At 44.4% G+C, this 24,064-nt stretch overlaps 1 protein-coding gene across 2 annotated transcripts in view; it reads right to left on the bottom strand.

Moving 5' to 3' along the window:
• The window catches only part of fbxl2 (F-box and leucine-rich repeat protein 2), a 29,868-nt gene extending 9,976 nt beyond the window's left edge, over window positions 1-19,892 (bottom strand). The window contains exons 1-13 of one of the 2 annotated variants that reach the window (XM_064983255.1): window positions 19,594-19,892; window positions 15,538-15,599; window positions 14,481-14,535; window positions 11,009-11,083; window positions 9,273-9,367; window positions 8,945-9,109; window positions 7,484-7,610; window positions 2,402-2,476; window positions 969-1,099; window positions 774-834; window positions 631-675; window positions 451-507; window positions 102-314 (exon numbers count right to left, since the gene is read on the bottom strand). In XM_064983255.1, coding sequence (XP_064839327.1) covers window positions 102-314; window positions 451-507; window positions 631-675; window positions 774-834; window positions 969-1,099; window positions 2,402-2,476; window positions 7,484-7,610; window positions 8,945-9,109; window positions 9,273-9,367; window positions 11,009-11,083; window positions 14,481-14,535; window positions 15,538-15,599; window positions 19,594-19,623 — 1,191 coding nt within the window. In that variant the 5' untranslated portion in view covers window positions 19,624-19,892. The remainder of the gene's footprint in view (window positions 1-101; window positions 315-450; window positions 508-630; window positions 676-773; window positions 835-968; window positions 1,100-2,401; window positions 2,477-7,483; window positions 7,611-8,944; window positions 9,110-9,272; window positions 9,368-11,008; window positions 11,084-14,480; window positions 14,536-15,537; window positions 15,600-19,593) is intronic. The other variant, XM_064983256.1, reaches the window with a different exon arrangement.
• Between the last annotated feature and the right edge of the window lie 4,172 nt (window positions 19,893-24,064).

The raw sequence follows: 24,064 nt of genomic DNA, 5'->3' as shown, positions 1-24,064 counted from the left end.
ACTACAACTCCCAGCAGGCCATGCAGGAGCTTTGACATTACAGCCACAGTGATGCAGCTTGGGAGATGTAGTGCAGTAAGAGAGTCATGGTGATGACTGACCCGTATGCGTTTGATGCCGGCCCTGGTGACCTGCTGGCAGTCGTAGAGTTCTATCCTTTCCAGACGGTGGCAGTTCTTCAGATGCTCCAGAGTCACGTCTGTGATCAGAGGGCAGTTATCCAACTCCACCACTGTGAGGCGCTCCTGTCCACACACACTGCTGCTCAGCGCCCTGATACCATCGTCTGTTATCAACTCACAGTGGGAGAGAGACTGGCGGAGAGGATAGACAGTAGAAACTATATTACATACTGTAATGTACACACACGTACATGCACACAAACACACACAGTTTGATAGGGGGGAGTTATGAATGAAGACACACACACACACACACACCAATAAGTACCAGTGCTTGCAGGCGAGGGCAGTGAATAGCGAGCTGGACTAGTGCGTTGTCAGTCACCTGTGAGAGGAGACAGACTCAATCAAACCCAGATACAGTACATATAATCAGACAAGCTCAATCAATCTCTGATTGAATGCAACTGTAGATTGAGTCTGAGAAAAGAACCCCATGAAATCTTACCAAAATACATTCTTCTAAATCCATTTTTTCCATCTCATGACAATTCTGTTGAAACAAAAGATGCATCAGGTCAGCATTTCAGGGATCGAAACACACAGATCAAGACAGAATAAAAGTGACGAAGGAGACAGAGAAGCACTTACCCTGGCCAGTACAGTAAACCCAGCGTCTGTAACCTGTGAACATCGCGCAGCCTCCAAGATCCTGACACACACACCCAACCATTGGTTATGTTTTGGTTATGCATTGGTTATGCATTGGTTTAGTGTATGTATGGGGTGTTTATCAGTAGACCTAATCCACAATTACAAGAAAGGGACACATTTCCCATTTCTTACTTCAGTCGGGGACAGTTGAGACCCAGAGCAGTGAGAGAGGCGTCTGTAATGTTACTGCAGCCAGAGATACACAGGACCTGCAGCTTGTGGCATCCCCGACACAGACTGACCAAGCCATCATCAGTTATCTGCTGTTAACAAACACACATTACGCGTGCATATCTGTCTGTCTCTCGGTCTGTCTGTCTGTGTCTCTGTCTGTTTCTGCAATCACTTACAGTGCCTTCAGAAAATATTCACACCCCTCGACTTCCACATTTTGTTGTGTTACAAGGTGGGAATAAAATTGATTTAATTGCTAGACAGCCATTTTCAAGTCTTGCCATAGATTTTCAAGCCGATTTAAGTCAAAACTGTAACTAGGCCAGTCCGGAACATTCAATGTCATCTTGGTAAACAACTCCAGTGTATATTTGGCCTTGTGTTTTAGGTTATTGTCATTTTTATCCCAGTGTCTGCTGGACAGCAGACTGAACCAGGTTTTCCTTTCGCTCTATTCCGTTTATTTCTATTCTAAAAAACTCCCTAGTCCTTGCAGATGACAAGCATACCCATAACATGATGCAGCCACCCCCATGCTTGAAAATATGAAGAGTGTTACTCAGCAATGTGTTGTATTTGCCCCAAGCATAACACTGTATTCAGAATATAAAGTTAATTTCTTTGCAGTTTTTCTTTAGTGCCTTATTGCAAACAGGATGCATGTTTTGGAATATTTTTATTCTGTACAGGCTTCCTTCTATCAGTAACTGTTGTTGATCCATCCTCCGTTTTCTCCTATCACTGCCATTAAACTCTGTAGCTGTTTAAAAGTCATCTTTGTGCTCATGGTGAAATACCTGAACGGTTTCCTTCCTCTCCGGCAACAGAGTTAGGAAGGAGGCCTGTATCTTGGTAGTGACTGGGTATATTGATACACCATCCAAAGTGTAATTAACTTCATCATGCTCAAAGAGATTTTCAATGTCTGTTTTTTTTCTACCAATAGGTGCCCTTCTTTGCGAGGCAATGGAAACCTCCCTGGTCTTTGTGGTTGAATCGGTGTTTGAATTTCACTGCTCGCCTAAGGGACCTTACAGATAATTGTATGTGTGGGGTACAGAGATGCGGTAGTCATTCAAAAATGTTAAAACTATTATTGCACACAGAGTCCATGCAACTTATTATGTGACTTGTTTAGCACATTTTTACGCCGGAATTTATTTAGGCTTGCCATAGTAAAAGGGGTTGAATGCTTGACTCAAGACATTTCATCTTGTCATTTTTTAAAACATAATTCCACTTTGACATTATAATCTCAATTTAATTCATTTTAAATGAAAAAAAAGTAAAGGGGGTGTTAATCTCCTGCTTATAAATAACACACGTGTTCTGTCTTTCAATCCCTACTAATGAATGCACACACTCTCTCCATCTCTTTCTCTCGGTCTTACTGAGCAGGACTGCATGTTGATAGTGGTTAGTTCAGGACAGTGTTTCTGAAGGGGTTTCAGTGCTCCATCCTCCAACTGTAGAGAACACAACACAAAGAAACCAATCACTACTGACAATCAATCAGTGGCGACCCGTCATCCCCACCTGTTTTGAGCACCACACTTAAGGAAAACAAATAAAGATTCTATATACAGTTGAAGTCGGAAGTTTACATACACTTAGGTTGGAGTCATTAAAACTCGTTTATCAACCACTCCACAAATTTCTTGTTAACAAACTATAGTTTTGGCAAGTCGGTTAGGACATCTACTTTGTACATGACACAAGTAATTTTTCCAACAATTGTTTACAGATTATTTCACTTATAATTCACTGTATCACAATTCCAGTGGGTCAGAAGTTTACATACACTAAGTTGACTGTGCATTTAAACAGCTTGGAAAATTCCAGAAAATGATGTTATGGCTTTAGAAGCTTCTGATAGGCTAATTGACATCATTTGAGTCAATTGGAGGTTTACATGTGGATGTATATCAGGGCTACCTTCTAACTCAGTGCCTCTTTGCTTGACATCATGGGAAAATCAAAAGAAATCAGCCAAGACCTCAGGAAAGAAAATTGTAGACCTCCACAAGTCTGGTTCATCCTTGGGAACAATTTCCAAACACCTGAAGGTACCGCGTTCATCTGTACAAACAATAGTACGCAAGTATAAACACCATGGGACCACGCAACCGGCATACCGCTCAGGAAGGAGACGCGTTCCGTCTCCTAGAGATTAATGTACTTTGGTGCGAAAAGTGCAAATCAATCCCAGAACAACAGCAAAGAACCTTGTGAAGCTGCTGGAGGAAACCGGTACAAAAGTATCTATATCCACAGTAAAACGAGTCCTATGTCAACATAACCTGAAAGGCCGCTCAGCAAGAAAAAGCCACTGCTCCAAAACCGCCATAAAAAAGCCAGAATTACGGTTTGCATCTGCACATGGGGACAAAGATCGTACTTTTTGGAGAAATGTCCTCTGGTCTGATGAAACACAAATAGCACTGTTTGGCCACAATGACCATCATTATGTTTGGAGGAAAAAGAGGGAGGCTTGCAAGCCGAAGAACACCATCCCAACATTGAAGCACGGGTGTGGCAGCATCATGCACAAAATAGATGGCATCATGAGGTAGAAAAATTATGTGGGTATATTAAAGCAACATCTCAAGTCATCAGTCAGGAAGTTAACGCTTGGTTGCAAATGGGTCTTCCAAATGGACAATGACCCCAAGCATACTTCCAAAGTTGTGGTGAAATGGCTTAAGGACAACAAAGTCAAGGTATTGGAGTGGCCATCATAAAGCCCTGACCTCAATCCTATAGAAAATGTGTGGGCAGAACTGAAAAGCAAGGAGGCCTACAAACCTGACTCAGTTACACCATCTCTTTCAGGAGTAATGGGCCAAAATTCACCCAACTTAGTGTGGGAAGCTTGTGGAAGGCTACCCAAAATGTTTGACCCAAGTTAAACAATTGAAAGATAATGCTGCCAAATACTAATTGAGTGTATGTAAACTTCTGACCCACTGGGAATGTGATGAAAGAAATAAAAGCTGAAATAAATCATTCTCTCTACTATTATTCTGACACTTCACATTCTTAAAATAAAGTGGTGATCCTAAGACAGGGAATTTTTACTTGGAATAAATGTCAGGAATTGTGAAAAACTGAGTTTAAATGTATTTGGCTAAGGTGTAAGTAAACTTCCGACTTTAACGGTGTGTGTATATATACACTGCTCAAAAAAATAAAGGGAACATTAAAATAACACATCCTAGAACTGAATGAATGAAATATTCTTATTAAATACTTTTTTCTTTACATAGTTGAATGTGCTGACAACAAAATCACACAAAAATGATCAATGGAAATCAAATTTATCAACCCATGGAGGTCTGGATTTGGAGTCACACTCAAAATTAAAGTGGAAAACCACACTACAGGCTGATCCAACTTTGATGTAATGTCCTTAAAACAAGTCAAAATGAGGCTCAGTAGTGTGTATAGCCTCCACGTGCCTGTATGACCTCCCTACAACGCCTGGGCATGCTCCTGATTAGGTGGCGGATGGTCTCCTGAGGGATCTCCTCCCAGACCTGGACTAAAGCATCCACCAACTCCTGGACAGTCTGTGGTGCAACGTGGCATTGGTGGATGGAGCGAGACATGATGTCCCAGATGTGCTCAATTGGATTCAGGTCTGGGGTACGGGCGGGCCAGTCCATAGCATCAATGCCTTCCTCTTGCAGGAACTGCTGACACACTCCAGCCACATGAGGTCTAGCATTATCTTGCATTAGGAGGAACCCAGGGCCAACCGCACCAGCATATGGTCTCACAAGGGGTCTGAGGATCTCATCTCGGTACCTAATGGCAGTCAGGCTACCTCTGGCGAGCACATGGAGGGTTGTGCGGCCCCCCAAAGAAATGCCACCCCACACCATGACTGACCCACTGCCAAACTGTTCATGCTGGAGGATGTTGCAGGCAGCAGAATGTTCTCCATGGCGTCTCCAGACTCTGTCACGTATGTCACGTGTTCAGTGTGAACCTGCTTTCATCTGTGAAGAGCACAGGGCGCCAGTGGCAAATATGCCAATCTTGGTGTTCTCTGGCAAATGCCAAACGTCCTGCACGGTGTTGGACTGTAAGCACAACTCCCACCTGTGGACGTCGGGCCCTCATACCACCCTCATGGAGTTTGTTTCTGACCGTTTGAGCAGACACATGCACATTTTCTGCCTGCTGGAGGTCATTTTGCAGGGCTCTGGCAGTGCTCCTCCTGCTCCTCCTTGCACAAGGGTGGAGGCAGCGGTCCTGCTGCTGGGTTTTTGCCCTCCTACGGCCTCCTCCACGTCTCCTGATGTACTGGCCTGTCTCCTGGTAGCGCCTCCATGCTCTGGACACTACGCTGACAGACACAGCAAACCTTCTTGCCACATCTTGCATTGATGTGCCATCCTGGATGAGCTGCACTACCTGAGCCACTTGTGTGGGTTGTAGACTCCGTCTCATGCTACCACTAGAGTGAAAGCACCGCCAGCATTCAAAAGTGACCAAAACATCAGCCAGGAAGCATAGGAACTGAGAAGTGGTCTGTGGTCACCACCTGCAGAACCACTCCTTTATTGGGGGTGTCTTGCTAATTGCCTATAAATTTCCACCTGTTGTCTGTTCCATTTGCACAACAGCATGTGAAATTTATTGTCAATCAGTGTTGCTTCCTAAGTGGACAGTTTGATTTCACAGAAGTGTGATTGACTTGGAGTTACGTTGTGTTGTTTAAGTGTTCCCTTTATTTTTTTGAGCAGTGTATATATTTTTTGTAGGGCCTTGCCTGATTTGCTTGCATTAATACGTGTTACATATCAGTTTGCAAACAATGTAAAAACATTTTTTTTAAGTAACTGAGTTAAGAAAGCTGCTTACAAACATGGTCTCTTTTTTGCTTTCTTGATTAAAGCAGCTCCAAAATGCAGGTGTTTCAGCCAAGCTCAGTGCTTTCTGTGGTGGTGGGGCTACCCAGCAGAAAATACAGAGCTTTGCGCCTGATTGGCTCAGTTTTCTGTCATGATTGGCTCAGTTTTCTGTCACTCATGGGACAGTACGTCATCCCCAATTCTAAGGTTAGAGCTCGAAAATTGTAGCCCCTTGGGATCTGCTATAGAGTTATATTAGAAGTGCCCATCCAAGAAGGCTCAAGATCATTGGCCACAGATAGAATGACATCAAATCACGTTATATTTACAGTAGCTTTGATTGGACATGTCAACATCTTACTTTCAAAGTCTTAGCTAGCAGTCATCATTAGTTGTTATGAAGTTGACAATTTACTGGCAAATCTTTTTTAATCCTTGTCATATGAAGAGAAATAACGAAGAGAAATTATAGATAAAACGTATCGGTGCTCATAGGCCATTGTATATAAAGATTACACAACAAGTTGGAAATCGCAAATTCAACAATGAGTCGTTTGGAAGAAATCAGTGGCTAACTGCAAGCGTTGAAAAGAAAGCACTAACGTAAGCCTGCTATTCAATGGAGTGGCTGGTTTATTCCCTGAGTTCCCACCATAAATCCAGAGAATGACAGACTTTGATGCCAAATTTTATCAACAAAGGACCACTGCGCCAACTTCACAAGATGAGTCCAAAAGACTATTGTATGCTGCTACATAAATGATGTAATATGCAAGGGAGAAATGTATACTATAGTTGAGAAAGTAATACTAAGTGTATGTTGTGTAGTAAGCTGTTAGTAGCCCATGTGCCTCACCCTAATGATTTGGTGTATTTTCACCAACGTGGTATTTTAAACACATCGTTCGTGTCCCGGTGTTTGCTTGTTTGGCTAATTATTTTGTACAGCTTTGACAATGCTACTGATAGTAGTGGTGGCGCTTGGCTTGCATGTGCAAATTCAGCACACACAACATTCTATAATATAATTGTGTTATTTGACGTGACAAATGAAAAGCTTATTTAACGCATCAAATAGTGTTACATGACGTGTATCTTTTTTGACACGCAAAGACCCAAACGGGGTTAAAGGTGTCTCACCCTAATCATTTGGTCTATTTTCACCTCTTCATTTCGCCTACTGTTCTAACTTGGTGGTGCACAAATAGCCTATAACCTGTTTTAGAGAAACTCAATCATTGAATACTGCCTGTTTATATGTCTCTGACTGTAAGAACGGCCCATGTTCTGAATTATGTCGCTGTACATTTCAAAAGTGCTGAACAAATAGTTATATTTACTATGTCCGTCCTAGCTCTCTCATTAATGTCTTAATCTAAATTACGGATTTCCTCTTATCCGCTTGTCCTCCCCTTATGCCATAGTTTGTACATCTCAATTATCAGTAGAAACCACGTTAGTTTAAGCAAGTCTGCCATATCATCTATGTTTTTATATGTAGTGGCTTTGCTGGCATGCATCCCACTTCTTATTTTCTTTTTGCCCCGTCCAGATTTACAGGCTAAAATCACCACTGTAATCAATACAAAGCGTGTGTACAGTGTGTGTGTGTACCTGTGTGCAGCCGCGTAGGAACAGGGCTCGTAGGTTGTTACAGCCCCGGGCCAGAGCCTCGATGCCATCTCTGGTGATCTGGTCACACCACGACAGGTTCAACATCTCCAACATACGACAGCCATCACTAAAGGGAGACGCACATATTCACCAGTGGAGGCTGCTGATGGGAGGACGGCTCATTATAAATGGCTGCAATGGAGTCAATGGAATGGGTAGGAGTCAATGGAATGGGTAGCAAACGTGGTTTCCATGTGGTTGATACCATTCCATTGACTCCATTCCAGCCAATACTATGAGCAGTCCTCCCCTCAGCAACCTTCACTGATTCACACCCTGTTTTCTATCTACACTGAACAAAAATATAAACGCAACATGTAAAGTGTTGGTCCATGTTTCATGAGCTGAAACAAAAGATCCCAGACATTTTCCATATGCACAAAATGCTTATTTCTCTCCAATTTTGTGCACAAATTTGTTTACATCCCTGATAGTGAGCGTTTCTCCTTTCCAAAGATAATCCATCCACCTGACAAGTGTGGCATATGAAGAAGTTGACCATAACATGATCGTTACACAGGTGCACCTTGTGCTGGGGACAATAAAAGGCCACTCTAAAATGTGCAGTTTTGTCACACAACACAATGCCACAGATGTCTCAAGTTTTGAGGGAGAGTGCAATTGGCATGCTGACTGCAGGAATGTCCACCAGAGCTGTTGCAAGAGAATTCAATGTTAATTTCTCTACCATAACTCGCCAATGTAATTTTAGAGAATTTGACAATACGTCCAATCGGCCTCACAACCTCAGACCACTTGTAACCACACCAGCCCAGGACCTCCACATCCGGCTTCTTCACCTGCGGGGATCGTCTGAGACCAGCCACCCGGACAGCTGATGAAACTAAGGAGAATTTCTGTCTGTAATAAAGCCCTTTTGTAGGGAAAAACGAATTCTGATTGGCTCTGCCTGGCTGCCCAGTAGGTGGGCCTGGCTCCCAAGTGGGTGGGCCAATGCCTCCCCAGGCCCACCCATGGCTGCGCCCCTGCCCAGTCATGTGAAATCGATAGATTAGGGCCTAATGAATTTATTTCAATTGACTGATTTCCTTATATGAACTATAACTGAGTAAAATTGTTAATTGTTGGATGTTGCTTTAAACTTTTGTTCAGTATATTTGGATGTATTAAACTGCACGTTACTGTTTCAATTGGGATTTATTTACCTGGGACTTACTAGAAAATGATATGGTGACAATGGGTAATTTGTGTTACCTGGTACTAAATGATGCTTGTAGTGATGAATTCCAAAGAAACAAACATGTAATGTATTGGTGATTATTATGCAATTACCATTTTACCCTTACAGTAAATGTCATTTCTGTACCGTAAAATAAACTGCAACACTTGGCCAGAAGTAGCACAGTATATAGGGAATAAGGAGTCATTTCAGACACTTACCTGAGAGCTTTGAGGGAGTGGTTGGTAACAGACACACAGGAGGTGAGGTCCAGCTGTTTGAGTTTGCAGCAGAACTTGGAGAGGCTGAGACAGGTGCTGTCTGTGATCTTAGTGCAGCCGTTCAGGTTCAACACCTCAATGCTACGGCAGTTCTGGGAAAACGTCCTGACAGGTGACAAATACCACAGTCATCATAGGTAATCAAATCATAGAGCCACGGAGAAGTAACTGAATCAGGGAGCTAAATAACATTCCAAGTTGAAAATGTGAACGGAAAGCAACATTGGTTGTACTAAGAGTGTAAGAGGCCCTATGGAGAAGGACTCACTTCATGGATGCGTCCCCCACACTGAGACAACCCCTCAAGCTCAGCTGCCTCAGGAAGCCTCCACATCGCTTGGAGATGTTCTCCACTACTCTACCCTGGAGAGAGAGAGAGAGAGAGAGAGAGAGAGAGAGAGAGAGAGAGAGAGGAGGAGGAGGAGTCAGTGGCGTGTACTCATGGTTGCCAAGGGAACGGACCATTAAATTAAATGTATATATGTACCAGTCAAAAGTTATGACATACCTACTCATTCAAGGGTTTTTCTTTATGTTGACTATTTTCTACATTGTAGAATAATAGTGAAGACATCAAAACTATGAAATAACACACATGGAATCATGTAGTAACCAAAAAAAGTGTGTTTTGTCCTATAATTCATTTATTTGTATTTTTAAACAGCGCCCCTCTTTCTCAGTGTGTGTAGCCATCTATCTGATGCTGTCAGGTCAAATAGAGTATGACATTGTTGCCACCTGCAGCATTGCGAAGTCAGTGAGCATTTGGCCTCCCTTGATAATTTTGTAAAATTATAATAATAGTCAATCAGCGTTGAGCTAAACTGTGTGATCTCAACTGTGAATGGTCCTGGAGCACCAAATAAAAGTGTCAAGGGAAGCCAGTTTGGATTTGGCTTTCCTAAACAAGCCATGGAAGGAGATAAGGATTTAGATTTGTGGTTTTACTTAATTATGATCTAATCAAAAATGCATAAATTGCTCCCCTGGCCTGAGAGGATGGAAGTTCAATATGTAGAAGGATAATGTTAACTAGCTGGCCTTGCGCATCGTTGCCCATGAAAGGAAGTTAGGCTAGCGAGCAAGACTAAAAGAGTGTACTGTATGACAGTCATAGACCGTTTCGGCTGAAAGAGAGGAGGATGTCATTGGTGTTTCTATACAAGTAGGGTGAGTCGTCATGTTTTTCCACACACACACACCCCAGAAACATGGACAGCCACATAATATTTAGCTTACATTGATGGGACTAAATAGTTTATGGGATCTTTTAGTTGTCTCTGTATTAGACTAAGCAGAGGTGATTTGATGATGTTGAAGTTGAAATGGTGCTGGAATAGTGGAGGCAGCTCCTGTTTTCTTTGCGACTTGCGGTAACTCTCCATGGTTCTAAATCAATGGTTGTTTAGAAGTTTGAAAATGTCGGAAACATTCACTTGCTTGACCATGCTGTATGTAGGTCATGTAACTGTTTGCGACAGACAAAATGACATACGAATCAATAGGTTATATTAAAGAGCAAACAATGCAATTATCACAACACATAGGATGTAATATGGCTTTTTTCCCCTGGCTTAGCTTCCCCTGTGATTTCCCCATGCACCGCTACTGGGAAGAGTGGGGAGAATGTTTTACCATTCTTTATCGGTACAATTCAACTTACACATACACACATTACAAGTGAGATAGAGACAGAGTGAAAGGGAGATGGATAGAGTGGGAGAGAGAGAGAGAGAGAGAGAGAGGGAGAGACTGGTGTGACCTACGTGACTCAGAGAGAGGATCAGTGACGTCACCAGACATTCAACAAAGCCTACTGACACAGTACTAAGCCCTGGGCGAGCAGCCCCATAATACTGCTCACACACACAATGCTAAATGCAATAATATATGCCACTTAGCTGGCACTTTTATCCAAAGTGACTTACAGTACAGTGAGTGCATACACTTTCAGAATGTGTATATGTAGGATCACCTCCCTCACCCTTCACCTTGACTTCTCACCTCTATGTCTGTCTGGAAGTTGAAGAGGTCAATCTTCTGCCAGTTACTACCATCCAAGGCCAGGACATTCCACGCCTGAGAGGGGGGAGACAGGAAATAAGAGAGAGCGGGAAAGAGAGAGACAGAGAAGAGAGTTATGGTGTTATCAGTCCTACAACACACACCAGGGCTGTGTTCAGTAGGACAGGTTGGGCCAGAGGGGGTGTGCTATATGGCCAATAACCCACGGCTAAGGGCTGTTCTTATTCACAACGTATACGGTCTGATATACCACGTCTGTCAGTCAATCAGCATTCAGGGCTTGAACCACCCAGTTTATAACTGAAGATCAACGAAGTTAGACAGACAACATCGATGGAGACAACATTATGATGTGACAGACAATAGTTTGAGTATTCGTTATTTTTATTTTTTTACATGACTGGCCCCACCGGAGTTGGGCAGCACACAGCCAGGCGACATGCCAAATGTCCTACATATTCCTATTTATTATAGCCAAATTACCTACATATTCCTATTTATTATAGCCTAATGACCTACATATTCCTATTTATTATAGCCTATTTCAATAAATATGTGGTAAGAAGGAAGATAGACAGCCTACTATTAACATAATGCAAGAACAGATTGTAGACAAAGTGGGGAGCGCCAAAAGCTGCACAAAATGTCAGGTAACACTCCTCTCTCACACGTCTACAATGTCAAATGATCATGGGCCTTTTGCAGCAGACACTATGTGTCCGGCTTGTTGTTTTAAAAGCTTCATTTCCCTTTTTCCTCCCTATCCCCATTAGATTTGAATGGGACTTGTTGGCCTAAGCATATAGCCTACTCTTTCATGATTAACCATCGAATGAATTTAGGAGATCAGTAACAGCATTCACAGAAAGTGTTATGTTATTTCGAATGGCCTAAATAAAAACATGTTACGGGCATAATGAGAGAGAGAGAAACAATAAGAGATAATAATTGAATGGGAAGTTAAAACAAACCATAAGTTTCTGGCCTCCACCTGACTAAAGCTTTAGTTTTTTTCCCCTATTGGGTGCTCCTGGAAAATCCATCCTTGCAAACCAAACAGCCCAAAATATAGGCTTATACTAGACTACTACGGGCAATAAAAGTTGCAGTAAACGTTAATTGTATAAGTTAAACTAACCAGTGCTTAACTTAGACTGAAATTGGTGCTGGTACTGTTTATATTAAGGGTAGGAGCTCCACAACACTTTTGAGCTAATATTCTAGAAGCAGTAGAACAAGTCAAGTACTGAAACTAACATTTCTATTATTGTCTAAGTGTTTATTCATATCCTTGAATTGCGCAACGGGCATTAGCCTACATAAGCTCCCACAGCAGCGCTTTAAAAAGCCAGAACAACAAAATAAATGCATGAAGTGTCAGGGTAGTCTCACAATCAACTTTATTTTGAATAGCTATTACGAATAGTGCATTTATTTCACAGCCAACAACAATCACATAAAACATTTGTTTATAACACCTGAATAACGAATGAACCTTATATAAAAATTAACACATATTGAACTTATGCATTTTTTCCTATCGAATAAGCATGCAAAAAAATACACCTATAAAAAGAATAACCCACATTTGATAGGCTACAAATGACAAAATAAATCAAGTAAACAAAATGGACGAAATTAACCAAATAAATAACAGTGTAAAAAAGTAGTATTCAAAGACACACTGGCACAATTAACATAATATTTTTACTAGGCCCAGGATACAGTTCTAGGCCCAGGATACAGTTCTAGGCCCAGGATACAGTTCTAGGCCCAGGATACAGTTCTAGGCCCAGGATACTTTTCTTTCTAATAAGATGAATCTGTGAATTGGCTTTTGAAAAGTAAAAAAAATACTAAATTCAATAAAGAACCATTCAGGCTTTTATTCTTTTCATCACACCTTACATAAACGTTTCTGAACACAAGCATGTTCACCTTTTCTGGCTTTAATAGACTGTGGAGTTGGGTAACAATAGCCTATTGCCCGCTTCACTGAAAACACGTTCAGACGGAACTCTTGTTGCACAGTTGCAGAGGTATTTTCAGGCATCGTTGGCCAAGAGCGCTCCTTATACCCTCTTCACCATGCCAGTGGTTCATCATCTCCTCTGAAGAGAAGACATCTTCAAGTAAGTAGGATGTGAGCTCAGCGCTGGGCGGCTGTTGCACGCTGAGTGTGACTGTTCACTTCGCACTCCCAAGAAAACTGCCCAGTGATGTTTTCTATGATGAACAGGTGCACTCGGTCTCTGTTGAAATTGTCCGAAATCACCATTGAAGGGTCTAGTATCCGCCATTGTAAATATGAATTTGTACTTACCTGACTTGCCTAGTTAAATAAAGGTTTAAACAAAATCAAAAAAACACATTAGACCTACGACGTGTGGTTCCAAATCACCATTCAAAAAGGTATCAGGTACCACATTTAACCATACGATTGGTTTATATGTATTTAATTGCACACAAGAAAATACAATATTGGTAAGATGATTTTCACATTGTAATCTAATGATTAGACTCTAATCGGGTGGTTTGTGCATAACACAGAATCTGCCTGACAGATTGTTTACTGCCGTTCTAGGCAACGCCACAACGCGCGCTCCTCCCCACCCCCAGGGATGATCAAATATATATCAACCATGTTTGGACCCGCCGACGGAGCGATGTGCCATTCCAGACATGGCCAGTGCTTGACTTGGGATAAGTCGGTCCTGTTTAATAGAGTGAAATCCCTGCTTCACAACGGTGCAGTGCCTGTGGAAAGGCAGCAAAGACATTAATGCTTAGCTATAGTTAATTAGAGATAGCCAATGCAAAACAACTTGTAGCAGGTATCTAGTTAGTCTGTTGTCTGTCATTATTTTATACCTGCTGAAATGTTGCGTTCTCTCTCCTCTCACAACCGCCACTTGCATTGGCACACACACGGCACACACACGGCACACACACGGCACACACACGGCACACACACACGTGGCACAAACAGAGTGTCATTCCGATAATGGCTGATATGTAGATTTATGTGATTGATCATATTTAAAAGTGTGCCTTCATGAATTACATTAACAAAAATTATATAAAACTAGTTTCCATGACCTTACAAACCCTCATTTGACAATTTGGAACAGCACATCATGCGCATTCAGGCTGACTGATTTTCAACCTCAAACAGCCTCACAGACTAGCGACAAATAAACGTGAACAAAGTGGAATCAGGAAGTGCATGCCCTCTCTCCATTGCAGATCCTGCCTTCATTCCGCTATAATCAACCGTAGTTTGCCTCTGTGTGTGAATCTGGGCAGGCGATAGGCTACAGTACGCAATAGCCCCAAAATTAGAAGTGCCGGTATGGCGCTCTGGATAGGTCCGGCCCAAATTACATTAAGTAGTCATGATACCAGTCAGTCTAAAACCACCAACTGCAATGTCTGTAGGGGTGGGCCTTACCTTGGATACCTGGGCACACCTGCACAATGTGATCACATCAAGATAGGAGAAGATTCTACAGAGAGAGAGAGGGAGAGCATTTTTTTTAGTTGTACTTAGGGACAGGACAGTGGGGTTAGCATGTAGCCTGGCAGAGGGACTGGTTGTGAATTTAGCAATAGCATGTAGCCTTCCAGAGAGATTGCTAAATTCACTGGCCAATAGCATGTAGCCTTACAGAGGAATAGGCCAATTGAATTAGCTTGAAGCTATTAGCCAACAGGGGTAAGCCAGTGGGTCAGGTCAAACACACAGACAGAGATCCTCCTATTCATATCAGTAGTTTCCCCTTAACCCCACATACTCCCACCCTCAGGAAACTAGCACTGTCCATTGTTCCCTCTCATGGACTGAGACAAAGGCGGTGTGTGTGTTTGTGTGGTCAGCGTGGGCATGTTGGGGCATGTATGTCTGACATGTATGTGTCAGGAGTCCAGAAAAGAACTGATGCAAGCTCATGTACACACACTCCCACTCAGTGGCTAATGAAGCACCTGACCAATCAGACAAGCGCAGATCAATGGTCTCTCCGATGACTGGCTAATGAACATGGCGGAGGCCATTGATTGGCTGTCTACTTTAATCACACACACACTCTGGGTTCCATTACACACACACTGGTATAAAGGTGTATGTAGGTGGGTTCTGTCTGTCTGAAGTTCACACAGCTGGAGCTGAGCACTGCAGAATTCCCCACCAACACAGAGGCTATTTATAGCACATACTGTACACACACAAGTTATATTAGCAGGATATGTTAAATGTGTATGTTAGACATTGATCTCAGTTAGATTAGTAGGATTACACACAGCCGCTGTAGGACGTTATGATGCTCTGTAGGTCACATAACTAGCAGACAATATTTTCCAAGGAAACACACACACACACACACCCTTAACCACTCAAGGTTAACCGTCTGCTAAGGGACTCCAGACAATGTCCTTGTTTAATAAATTACCCTCACTTTAAGCCCTGGGGCGAGCACTCAGGTGTGTGGGTGTGTGTGTGTGTGTCTCACCTGAGCAGAAGCTCCTTGGGAAGCTTCTTGTTAATGGGAGCTTCATCACTGTTGGAGAACACCTGGAGAGAGAGAGACATCCACATCAGAACCACTGTCGCCATGGTAACAAGCACCCGATAGAACACACACACAGACACAGGCCTGCACACACACAACACTAGTGATGAGCGATTAAAGGAAATGTGGGTTATTTTACCTTTTTTAAATAAATTGACTGACAGCGGTTCAATTATTTGAATTCCATTTTGTTCATTTTTTTTCTTCTGTGCGCTCAATGCTCAGTTTCTGTAGAGAAAAATCAGATCAAGCCTGTACTGTGTGATGGAGTAGGGAGTTGTAGTTTCCATCAGGCCAATATTCTACATAGTTTAGCTCTGAAAATGGTGGTAATTAACTACAATGACCATAATTGCCCCCTTACTTGTCCGGTCTATGTAGAGCAGATGCAGAGCCCTCGAAAGAGAGAACGCGCAAGAGGGATAGAAAGCCGTTGCTTCATGAGGTATCTCTACCTGAACATATGATCTAAGTGATTGATAGTTGGTATTCAGTAGTCATAAAAGTATTCCTTATTTACTTTGTAGAACTACTAAAATAGTGATTTTGTCAGACAGCAATGGCAGCAGCTCTATAGAGATGAGATGATGACTTGGAATGAAATAATAAAGTCATCAAAACAAATGTTATTTAAGTTAATAAATGATGGTTAATAAGTGATAAGCAGTAATGGGCAGTCACTACCACCATGGGACTCTATTCATTATTTTATTCTGTGCTGTTACAGCATTCAACCAACAACGCATAGTGCATTTAATGTCAATTTTATTTAGCGAAAAACCAAAATCGAAAACCGTGATTATTTTTTAAATAATCAAATCAAAACCAACCTCAAAAAGAACTAATCACTCATCCCTACAAAACACACACACAAAAAAACATTTTAGCTATGGAGAGGGAGTAACCTAGACTTAGAGGAACCTTGAGCCTAATGCTTATTTGTACTTGTTGGGCCCCTTTAGAATCCACAGCTCTTTTTTCCTTTCATGACATTTTTTGAATCTGAATGTTCCAGTGTTCCCCAGCTCTATGCTTCCTACAGCCGGCAGAGCAGCATTCCAACCTGGGGAGTTCCTCTCCCAGACCAGTCTCCAGGCACTCGCAGACCTCTGGCTACATACCGGTCGGGAATGTCCAGCAAGAACGGGGAATGCTGCTGGGTCTGTGGGTAATATTTTCCCCAAACTGCAGCTCCTCACACTCAACCATGTAGGCATGGTTTCCAGCCTGGTTCTAAGATGGTTAGGGTTAGTGTGCAGCACAATTGAGAAATCCACTGATGGAAACACACACCGCCACCCACTCTCACTCACTAATACCAATATTATTATGCAGAAAAGAGCCTCCTATATGAGAAGGTCAAGTGCTGTCACATCAACCCCAGATGTTTAATGAGGAATCTGTGGTATTTATACACAGTGACACACACACACAGGCCTGGGGAAGCTAAGCCATCAGACAGGAGCTGGTTCATGACATACTGAGGAAATGTCAACACAGCAAGATAACCATTACAGACTGACCACATGCTACCCTACCTACTGTGTTCAGTAAGGCACAATCCCTTCACATAGAAATATATTATGTACAACAGACACAGCCTACCTTTGTTAAGTGGGGAATTATGTTAGCTTTAATCATGACATTTCTGTCTGCAAAATGTTCTGCACCCTCCTGTCTAAACTCAACCAGGCTGGTTGGTTGGTTCCCAGTGGGAGGAAATTGGAGCCTGGTGCCACTGCCTACATAACATGTATGTTGTCGTGACCGTTCTATAGCTTGACCAACCCAAGGATTCTGTTACCGACAGAGAGGTGGGAGACCCTAGGCGCTTCTCTACCTGGCTAAATCATCTCAGCCACAGCCCTATAGCCCAAACCACTCCCCAGCCCTATAGCCCAAACCAATCCCCAGCCCTATAGCCCAAACCACTCCCCAGCCCTATAGCCCAAACCACTCCCCAGCCCTATAGCCCAAACCAATCCCCAGCCCTATAGCCCAAACCAATCCCCAGCCCTATAGCCCAAACCGATCCCCAGCCCTATAGCCCAAACCAATCCCCAGCCCCATACCCCAAACCGATCCCCAGCCCTATAGCCCAAACCGATCCCCAGCCCTATAGCCCAAACCAATCCCCAGCCCCATACCCCAAACCGATCCCCAGGCCTATAGCCCAAACCGATCCCCAGCCCTATAGCCCAAACCAATCCCCAGCCCCATACCCCAAACCGATCCCCAGCCCCATAGCCCAAACCGATCCCCAGCCCCATACCCCAAACCAATCCCCAGCCCTATAGCCCAAACCAATCCCCAGCCCTATAGCCCAAACCAATCCCCAGCCCTATAGCCCAAACCAATCCCCAGCCCTATAGCCCAAACCAATCCCCAGCCCCATAGCCCAAACCAATCCCCAGCCCTATAGCCCAAACCAATCCCCAGCCCTATAGCCCAAACCAATCCCCAGCCCTATAGCCCAAACCAATCCCCAGCCCCATACCCCAAACCAATCCCCAGCCCCATACCCCAAACCAATCCCCAGCCCTATAGCCCAAACCACTCCCCAGCCCTATAGCCCAAACCACTCCCCAGCCCTATACCCCAAACCAATCCCCAGCCCCATAGCCCAAACCAATCCCCAGCCCTATAGCCCAAACCACTCCCCAGCCCCATACCCCAAACCGATCCCCAGCCCCATAGCCCAAACCGATCCCCAGCCCCATACCCCAAACCAATCCCCAGCCCCATAGCCCAAACCAATCCCCAGCCCCATAGCCCAAACCAATCCCCAGCCCTATAGCCCTATAGCCCAAACCAATCCCCAGCCCTATAGCCCAAACCAATCCCCAGCCCTATAGCCCAAACCAATCCCCAGCCCCATAGCCCAAACCAATCCCCAGCCCTATAGCCCAAACCAATCCCCAGCCCCATAGCCCAAACCAAAATACCCAAACCAATCCCCAGCCCCATAGCCCAAACCAATCCCCAGCCCTATAGCCCAAACCAATCCCCAGCCCCATACCCCAAACCAATCCCCAGCCCTATAGCCCAAACCAATCCCCAGCCCTATAGCCCAAACCAATCCCCATACCCCAAACCATCCCCAGCCCAAACCAATCCCCAGCCCTATAGCCCAAACCAATCCCCAGCCCCAGCCCCCAATAGCCCCAAACCAATCCCCAGCCCCATAGCCCAAACCAATCCCCAGCCCCATAGCCCCAAAGCCCTATAGCCAATCCCCAGCCCCATAGCCCAAACCAATCCCCAGCCCTATAGCCCAAACCAATCCCCAGCCCCATACCCCAAACCAATCCCCAGCCCTATAGCCCAAACCAATCCCCAGCCCTCTGTCAAGGTCCAGTCCTGGTCCCAGTTCCTGCCATATACCTCGGCACCAGCCCAATCTAGTCCCGATCTCTCTCCAGCCAACCACCTATACACCATATTGTTTGCTTACACATACATTGTAGTTCTGACTCCAAATCACTCCCAGAGAACTATAATGACTGTAGCTGCGTAAACAATGATTGGGTTGTGATAACAGCTACCCCAGTCCTGTCCTTAGAAAAGCCCCAGCCAGCCCCGACTCATGTCAGCCCCAACTAGTCTTCTAATACCCAATCCCAGCCCTATCCATCAGCCCAGCCCCAACCATCATCCAACCCTGCCTTTCACCCCAGCCTGTCCCGCAGACTGAGCTCGGTGTTGCCGCTGTCAGCTGAGGCGTCTGTCTGGACAATAACAGGATTTCGGATTACCCTTGACCAACAAAGCCCCAGCTCCCTCCAGCATATAAAATTAGAACAGTGTACGGTCCGAAACACACGCGCGCGCGCACGCACGCGCACACACACACACACACACACACACACACACACACACACACACACACACACACACACACACACACACACACACACGGTGTCACCCTACGGAAAACCTACTACCGTTCATATCTGTTTACATACACACTATCCGGCCCGTTTCCACAGCTCTTACCTCGAACCTGCCCTTGGTGATGCCGTTCATATCTGCGAAGGCACGTCGCGGTGTGTTACCGCACACATACAAGTCTGGGGCTGGCGTTGGGTTTGCCGAATAGCGTATTGTTTTTGTCGCCTGTGACGGTCGAAGAGGCTGGGCGTTCTCCCCTGTTGGCGACAGTGCTCCTTTTTCGGGGGTGGCTATGAGGTTTAGTCTGGGGCGGCCTGGAAGAGCAGTAGCCTAGTCTTGGAGCCCGACGGCTCTCCTGTCCGTCTCATCACACTGCCAGCGACCAAAATAACAATAATAACATGGACGAGCTCCTGGTGACCTCACTTCCGCCTCTCAGACGGCTCCCAGACCAAATCAGCTGGCCTCAGTATCCCTCCCTCTTGCTCGAGCGGTTTGAAACGTCAAAAATGTGGAAGAAATTATCAAATATATTGTATCCGTTTATAGATGGAAGAACAACCCGTAATTTAACTGTGTATTCTGTTATTCTAGGAGCTGTTGTCGATTGTGGACATGGAAGGGACCGTGGTGATGACGTCATTTCTGCGGGAAAAGCACGCGTGGCCGACTTGTTTTGATTGCGAGTTCTCTTCGCATCAGAGATGTTCAGCCACCTAACATCAAAATATCCGCCGGTCGGTTAACGGTGAGGTATGTCGCTGAACATGTCAAACGTGCGCGGTCCGGTTTTGGATCCGAAAACATTGGTATACAGGGACCCCCGAATCTGTTACCAGTGATGATCACTGATATACTACTCCTTAATCCCTCCCGTATAGTCTTGTTTACACAAAAACACACATTCGGGGGACTTCCATATCATTTAATACCTGATTTTATCCCATCATATGTACATGCATAGTATGCCTAATGTATTTAATCGAATGAGACGTGATGACTTTGGATGAGGAGTGTACAGCAACGGTTATTATAATTGCTATGTCAAACGGTTGAAGGTGGATGTAAAAGGGAGTTGAATATCTCATACAAAAGCATTAAACTGGGTTCTCGGCACTTGTTCCCAAAGCTTCACTAGAGGGAGCACTTACACTGCGACAAACTATTACTTTACTGTGGTCTACTTTCTAAGCACTGTGACATCTTGGGCGGCCTAATAGGCAGCAGTAATTGCACTGTGTGTATTATTCTAGGAGTGACTCCAGCCTACACAAGCACACCAGTCCTTCTGCCTCGTTACAGTCACACCCTCAAACATGGAGGAGGGGTTATCACCATGGATGGACTGATAGGGACAGTGTGTGTGTGCGTGTGTGTGTGTGCGTGTGTGTGTGCGGGCGTGCGTGCGTGTGCGTGCGTGCGTGTGTTCACTGTTCACATATACAGGTGTATGCCCCGGTAACCCCTCCACTCTCTCTGCATTTCATGATAATTAAGAATGCCTCAGTAAAAGTCAAATTAATTAACTGAATTCTTTAAATAGAACTCTTCTCCTCCAAACCTAGCCAACCTATCAGCTTGGTGTAGAATATCTTCTGGTAGTCTGAGTGTATCCTCTCATTTAGAACAAGGACCTTATATTTGATATATTTGCAAATATGTTGGTTTTTCTTAGAGTATAAATCTAAAGTTTGGAGAGAAGAGGTATTGTGTGGCTTGTTCACACACACACACAAATACACGCATACACAAACTTGCACTGCCCAGGCTAGAGCCACACCCTGAAATCCCACATCCAATCACCAGGCCTGCTCAGGAGACCGTTACCAAGGAGACCTGTAAGGTCAGCAACTCTGCCTGAGTCTCAGACTAATATACATAACTGTGGTATAGGAACAGTCCTGTATTGGCCCCTGGACACATGCAATATAATTCTCACCCTCCACTGTCAGATAACACAGGTGTGAATCATTGTCTCTCTACTCCCTGCTATTTCTCACTCATCTCATTCTCCCTCCACCTTCTCTCCCTCCCTCTCTTTTTTTTGTCAAATAACAGGTGTGAATCATTGTCTCTCTCCTCCATGCTACCTCTTACTCATCCCTCTCTTTTCCATCAAACACTTTTTTCTCCATAAATAGCCCAGGTGTGTGTCAGAGGGTCCCCTTCTGAGTGTGGTAAATCTTCTCTCCCACTCCTTCCCTATCTCCCACTTCATCTAACCTCTGACCTCAGAGAATGTCCCATGGGTGACAAACAGAAAACGCGTGAAAGGGAGATAGAACGGAAGAGAAAGATGGAGAGTAAGAGAGTAAGAGAAAAAGTGGGGAATGGCACAGAAACAGGTATCAGAGAGGACAAGAGAGAAAGGGAAGAGAGAAAGAAACTTGAATTTGGCTGGAGAGACAGGAGGGAATACGTTTTAATGTAACAATTTTTACTAACCTCCTCCCTTCTCTCCACATTGTGTGGGAGAGGACGAGAAAGGACGAGAAACTGGGAGAGGGAGAGAGAGATGAATAGGTGTGATTTCTCAGGACAATGAGACATTTCAGAGAGATTTGTCTTCCCTACTCCCCCACCGCTCTCTTCTCCCCCCTAGGGAGGGGCAAGATCAGTTTTCTTCAGGTGTGGAGAGAGAACAGGAGAGACCTCAGCCCCTCCTTCCCCTCCCTCCCTCCTTCCCTGCCTCTCCCTCTCCTCACAGCAGGAGAGGTAGAGAGGGAAGCCAGGTCACCCATGACACAAGTCAGTATTCAACATCCATCCATGTCTGAGGATGTCGGGAGATGAAGTGGAAACTGGCCACAGTGCGTAATGTTACCTTCAGTAGGTTTTGATTTTCCTAGGGAGTTGTGGACGGGGATGGGAGTTGTGGACGGGGATGGGAGTTGTGGACGGGGATGGGAGTTGTGGACGGCGATGGGAGTTGTGGACGGGGATGGGAGTTGTGGACGGGGATGGGAGTTGTGAAAGGGGATGGGAGTTTTGGATGGGGATGGAGGATGGACATAAGCATCTGCCTCTGAAATTTCTGAGATATTTGTCTACCTTCCTCTCCCCTCTCTCTTCTCCCGCCTAAGGAGCAGTAAGATCAGTTTTATTCAGGTGTGGAGAGAGAACAGGAGAGACCTCAGCCCTCCCTCACCATCTGCCTCTGATTCCAATGGTTGCATGTTCGAATCCAGCAATCGCAAGTTTTTTTATATTTTTGTTTAAAGTCTACCATTCAGAGTTAATGCCTAACCTTAAGCATTTGGAGTTAATGCCTGAACTTACCCTTAACCTTCGAAATGTCTGACATGTGACTGTGAGAGCAGGTAGAGAGAGACCAGAGCTATTAAAGACATATAATTTTGACACATTTTCAATCTGGTTGAAATAACTTAATTACCAAAGATTTAACTCTGGTTGAAATAATGTAATTACAAACAGGTTGAAATCTGGTTGAATTAATGTCATTACAAACAGGTTTTAAAGTCTGGTTGAAATTATATCATTATCAGCCCACACCCAAACTCTTCACTGGGGAATACAACCCCATCTCATATCAAACCCCTATTCACAGCACTCTGTATGGCTTATAGGCATTTTGTTTGGCTCAGGGTGTTTGATTCTAGGTACTTCTTAAACTTGACAAGTATCTGTGCTTGTATGGGACTGTGTGTGTGTGTGTTTGTTATCTCCATGCCCACCCAGACCATGACAATGCTCTGGGAGCAGGGTCCTGGTCTCTCAGGGAAATGGCCTTCCATCTTTATCTCACAGTAAAAGTGGACACACACACACACAGCTCTGGGCCTAGAGCTGGGACCTCAATTATAACAGGCCAGAGTACTAGAGGATATCAGTGGTGGAAAATAACAGGGCGATGTCAGTGTCATGGTTACTATTTCCCCACAACATAACATAACGGTGTAGGCATACTGCAGCTACTTCTTCAAGTTGTAGATATAAAACGTGTACATATAAAGACAAGTATGCCAATATGCTAACATATAGAAACAGTTAGGCTATCGGGTGAGCGTTAAATAACGGTTTTCCTAAGGATGTGGGGACAAAAACATGCACACTTTTGGGCATGAGTGTTTGAGGATGGAATCATTGAAAAAATATGCCAAATAGCCTTGCGACACGCACACCAGACACCCCCATCTGAGAAACGTTTTCTCCTCCTCCTCCCTCTCTCTATTCGTGCGTAAAGACGCACAGCCGGCTTGCTTGACCGTTGCTGTTGCTCAAACCTTGACCGTTGCTGTTGCTCAGTTCGCGCCACTGCCCATCCTTCAGGTTGGGAGCCGTGACGTATTTACTGACAGGGACACGCGAGTTTTCGCGCCGGTGCTCTATTTGCTCGCGAAGGCACTATTTGGGGAGATAAACCGAACCAACCGTCCCGTTCCTTTCCGTTTTACCGTTTTGCGTCAACAAGTTCACCTCCAGACTCTTAGTCTGTGTCTGTCACCGGGAGGGAAATAACGGGACCGCTGCTCTCTCCTGCTTCACAAACTCACCAAAGGAGATTTATTTCCATGAAACTCTTGATTTTCTTTTAAACACCGGTGAAAACCCCGAA

The sequence above is a fragment of the Oncorhynchus masou genome, chromosome 13 (genome assembly GCF_036934945.1).
Source record: "Oncorhynchus masou masou isolate Uvic2021 chromosome 13, UVic_Omas_1.1, whole genome shotgun sequence".
Lineage (NCBI taxonomy): Eukaryota > Metazoa > Chordata > Actinopteri > Salmoniformes > Salmonidae > Oncorhynchus > Oncorhynchus masou.
This window is presented reverse-complemented; position numbering and strand designations above follow the sequence as displayed.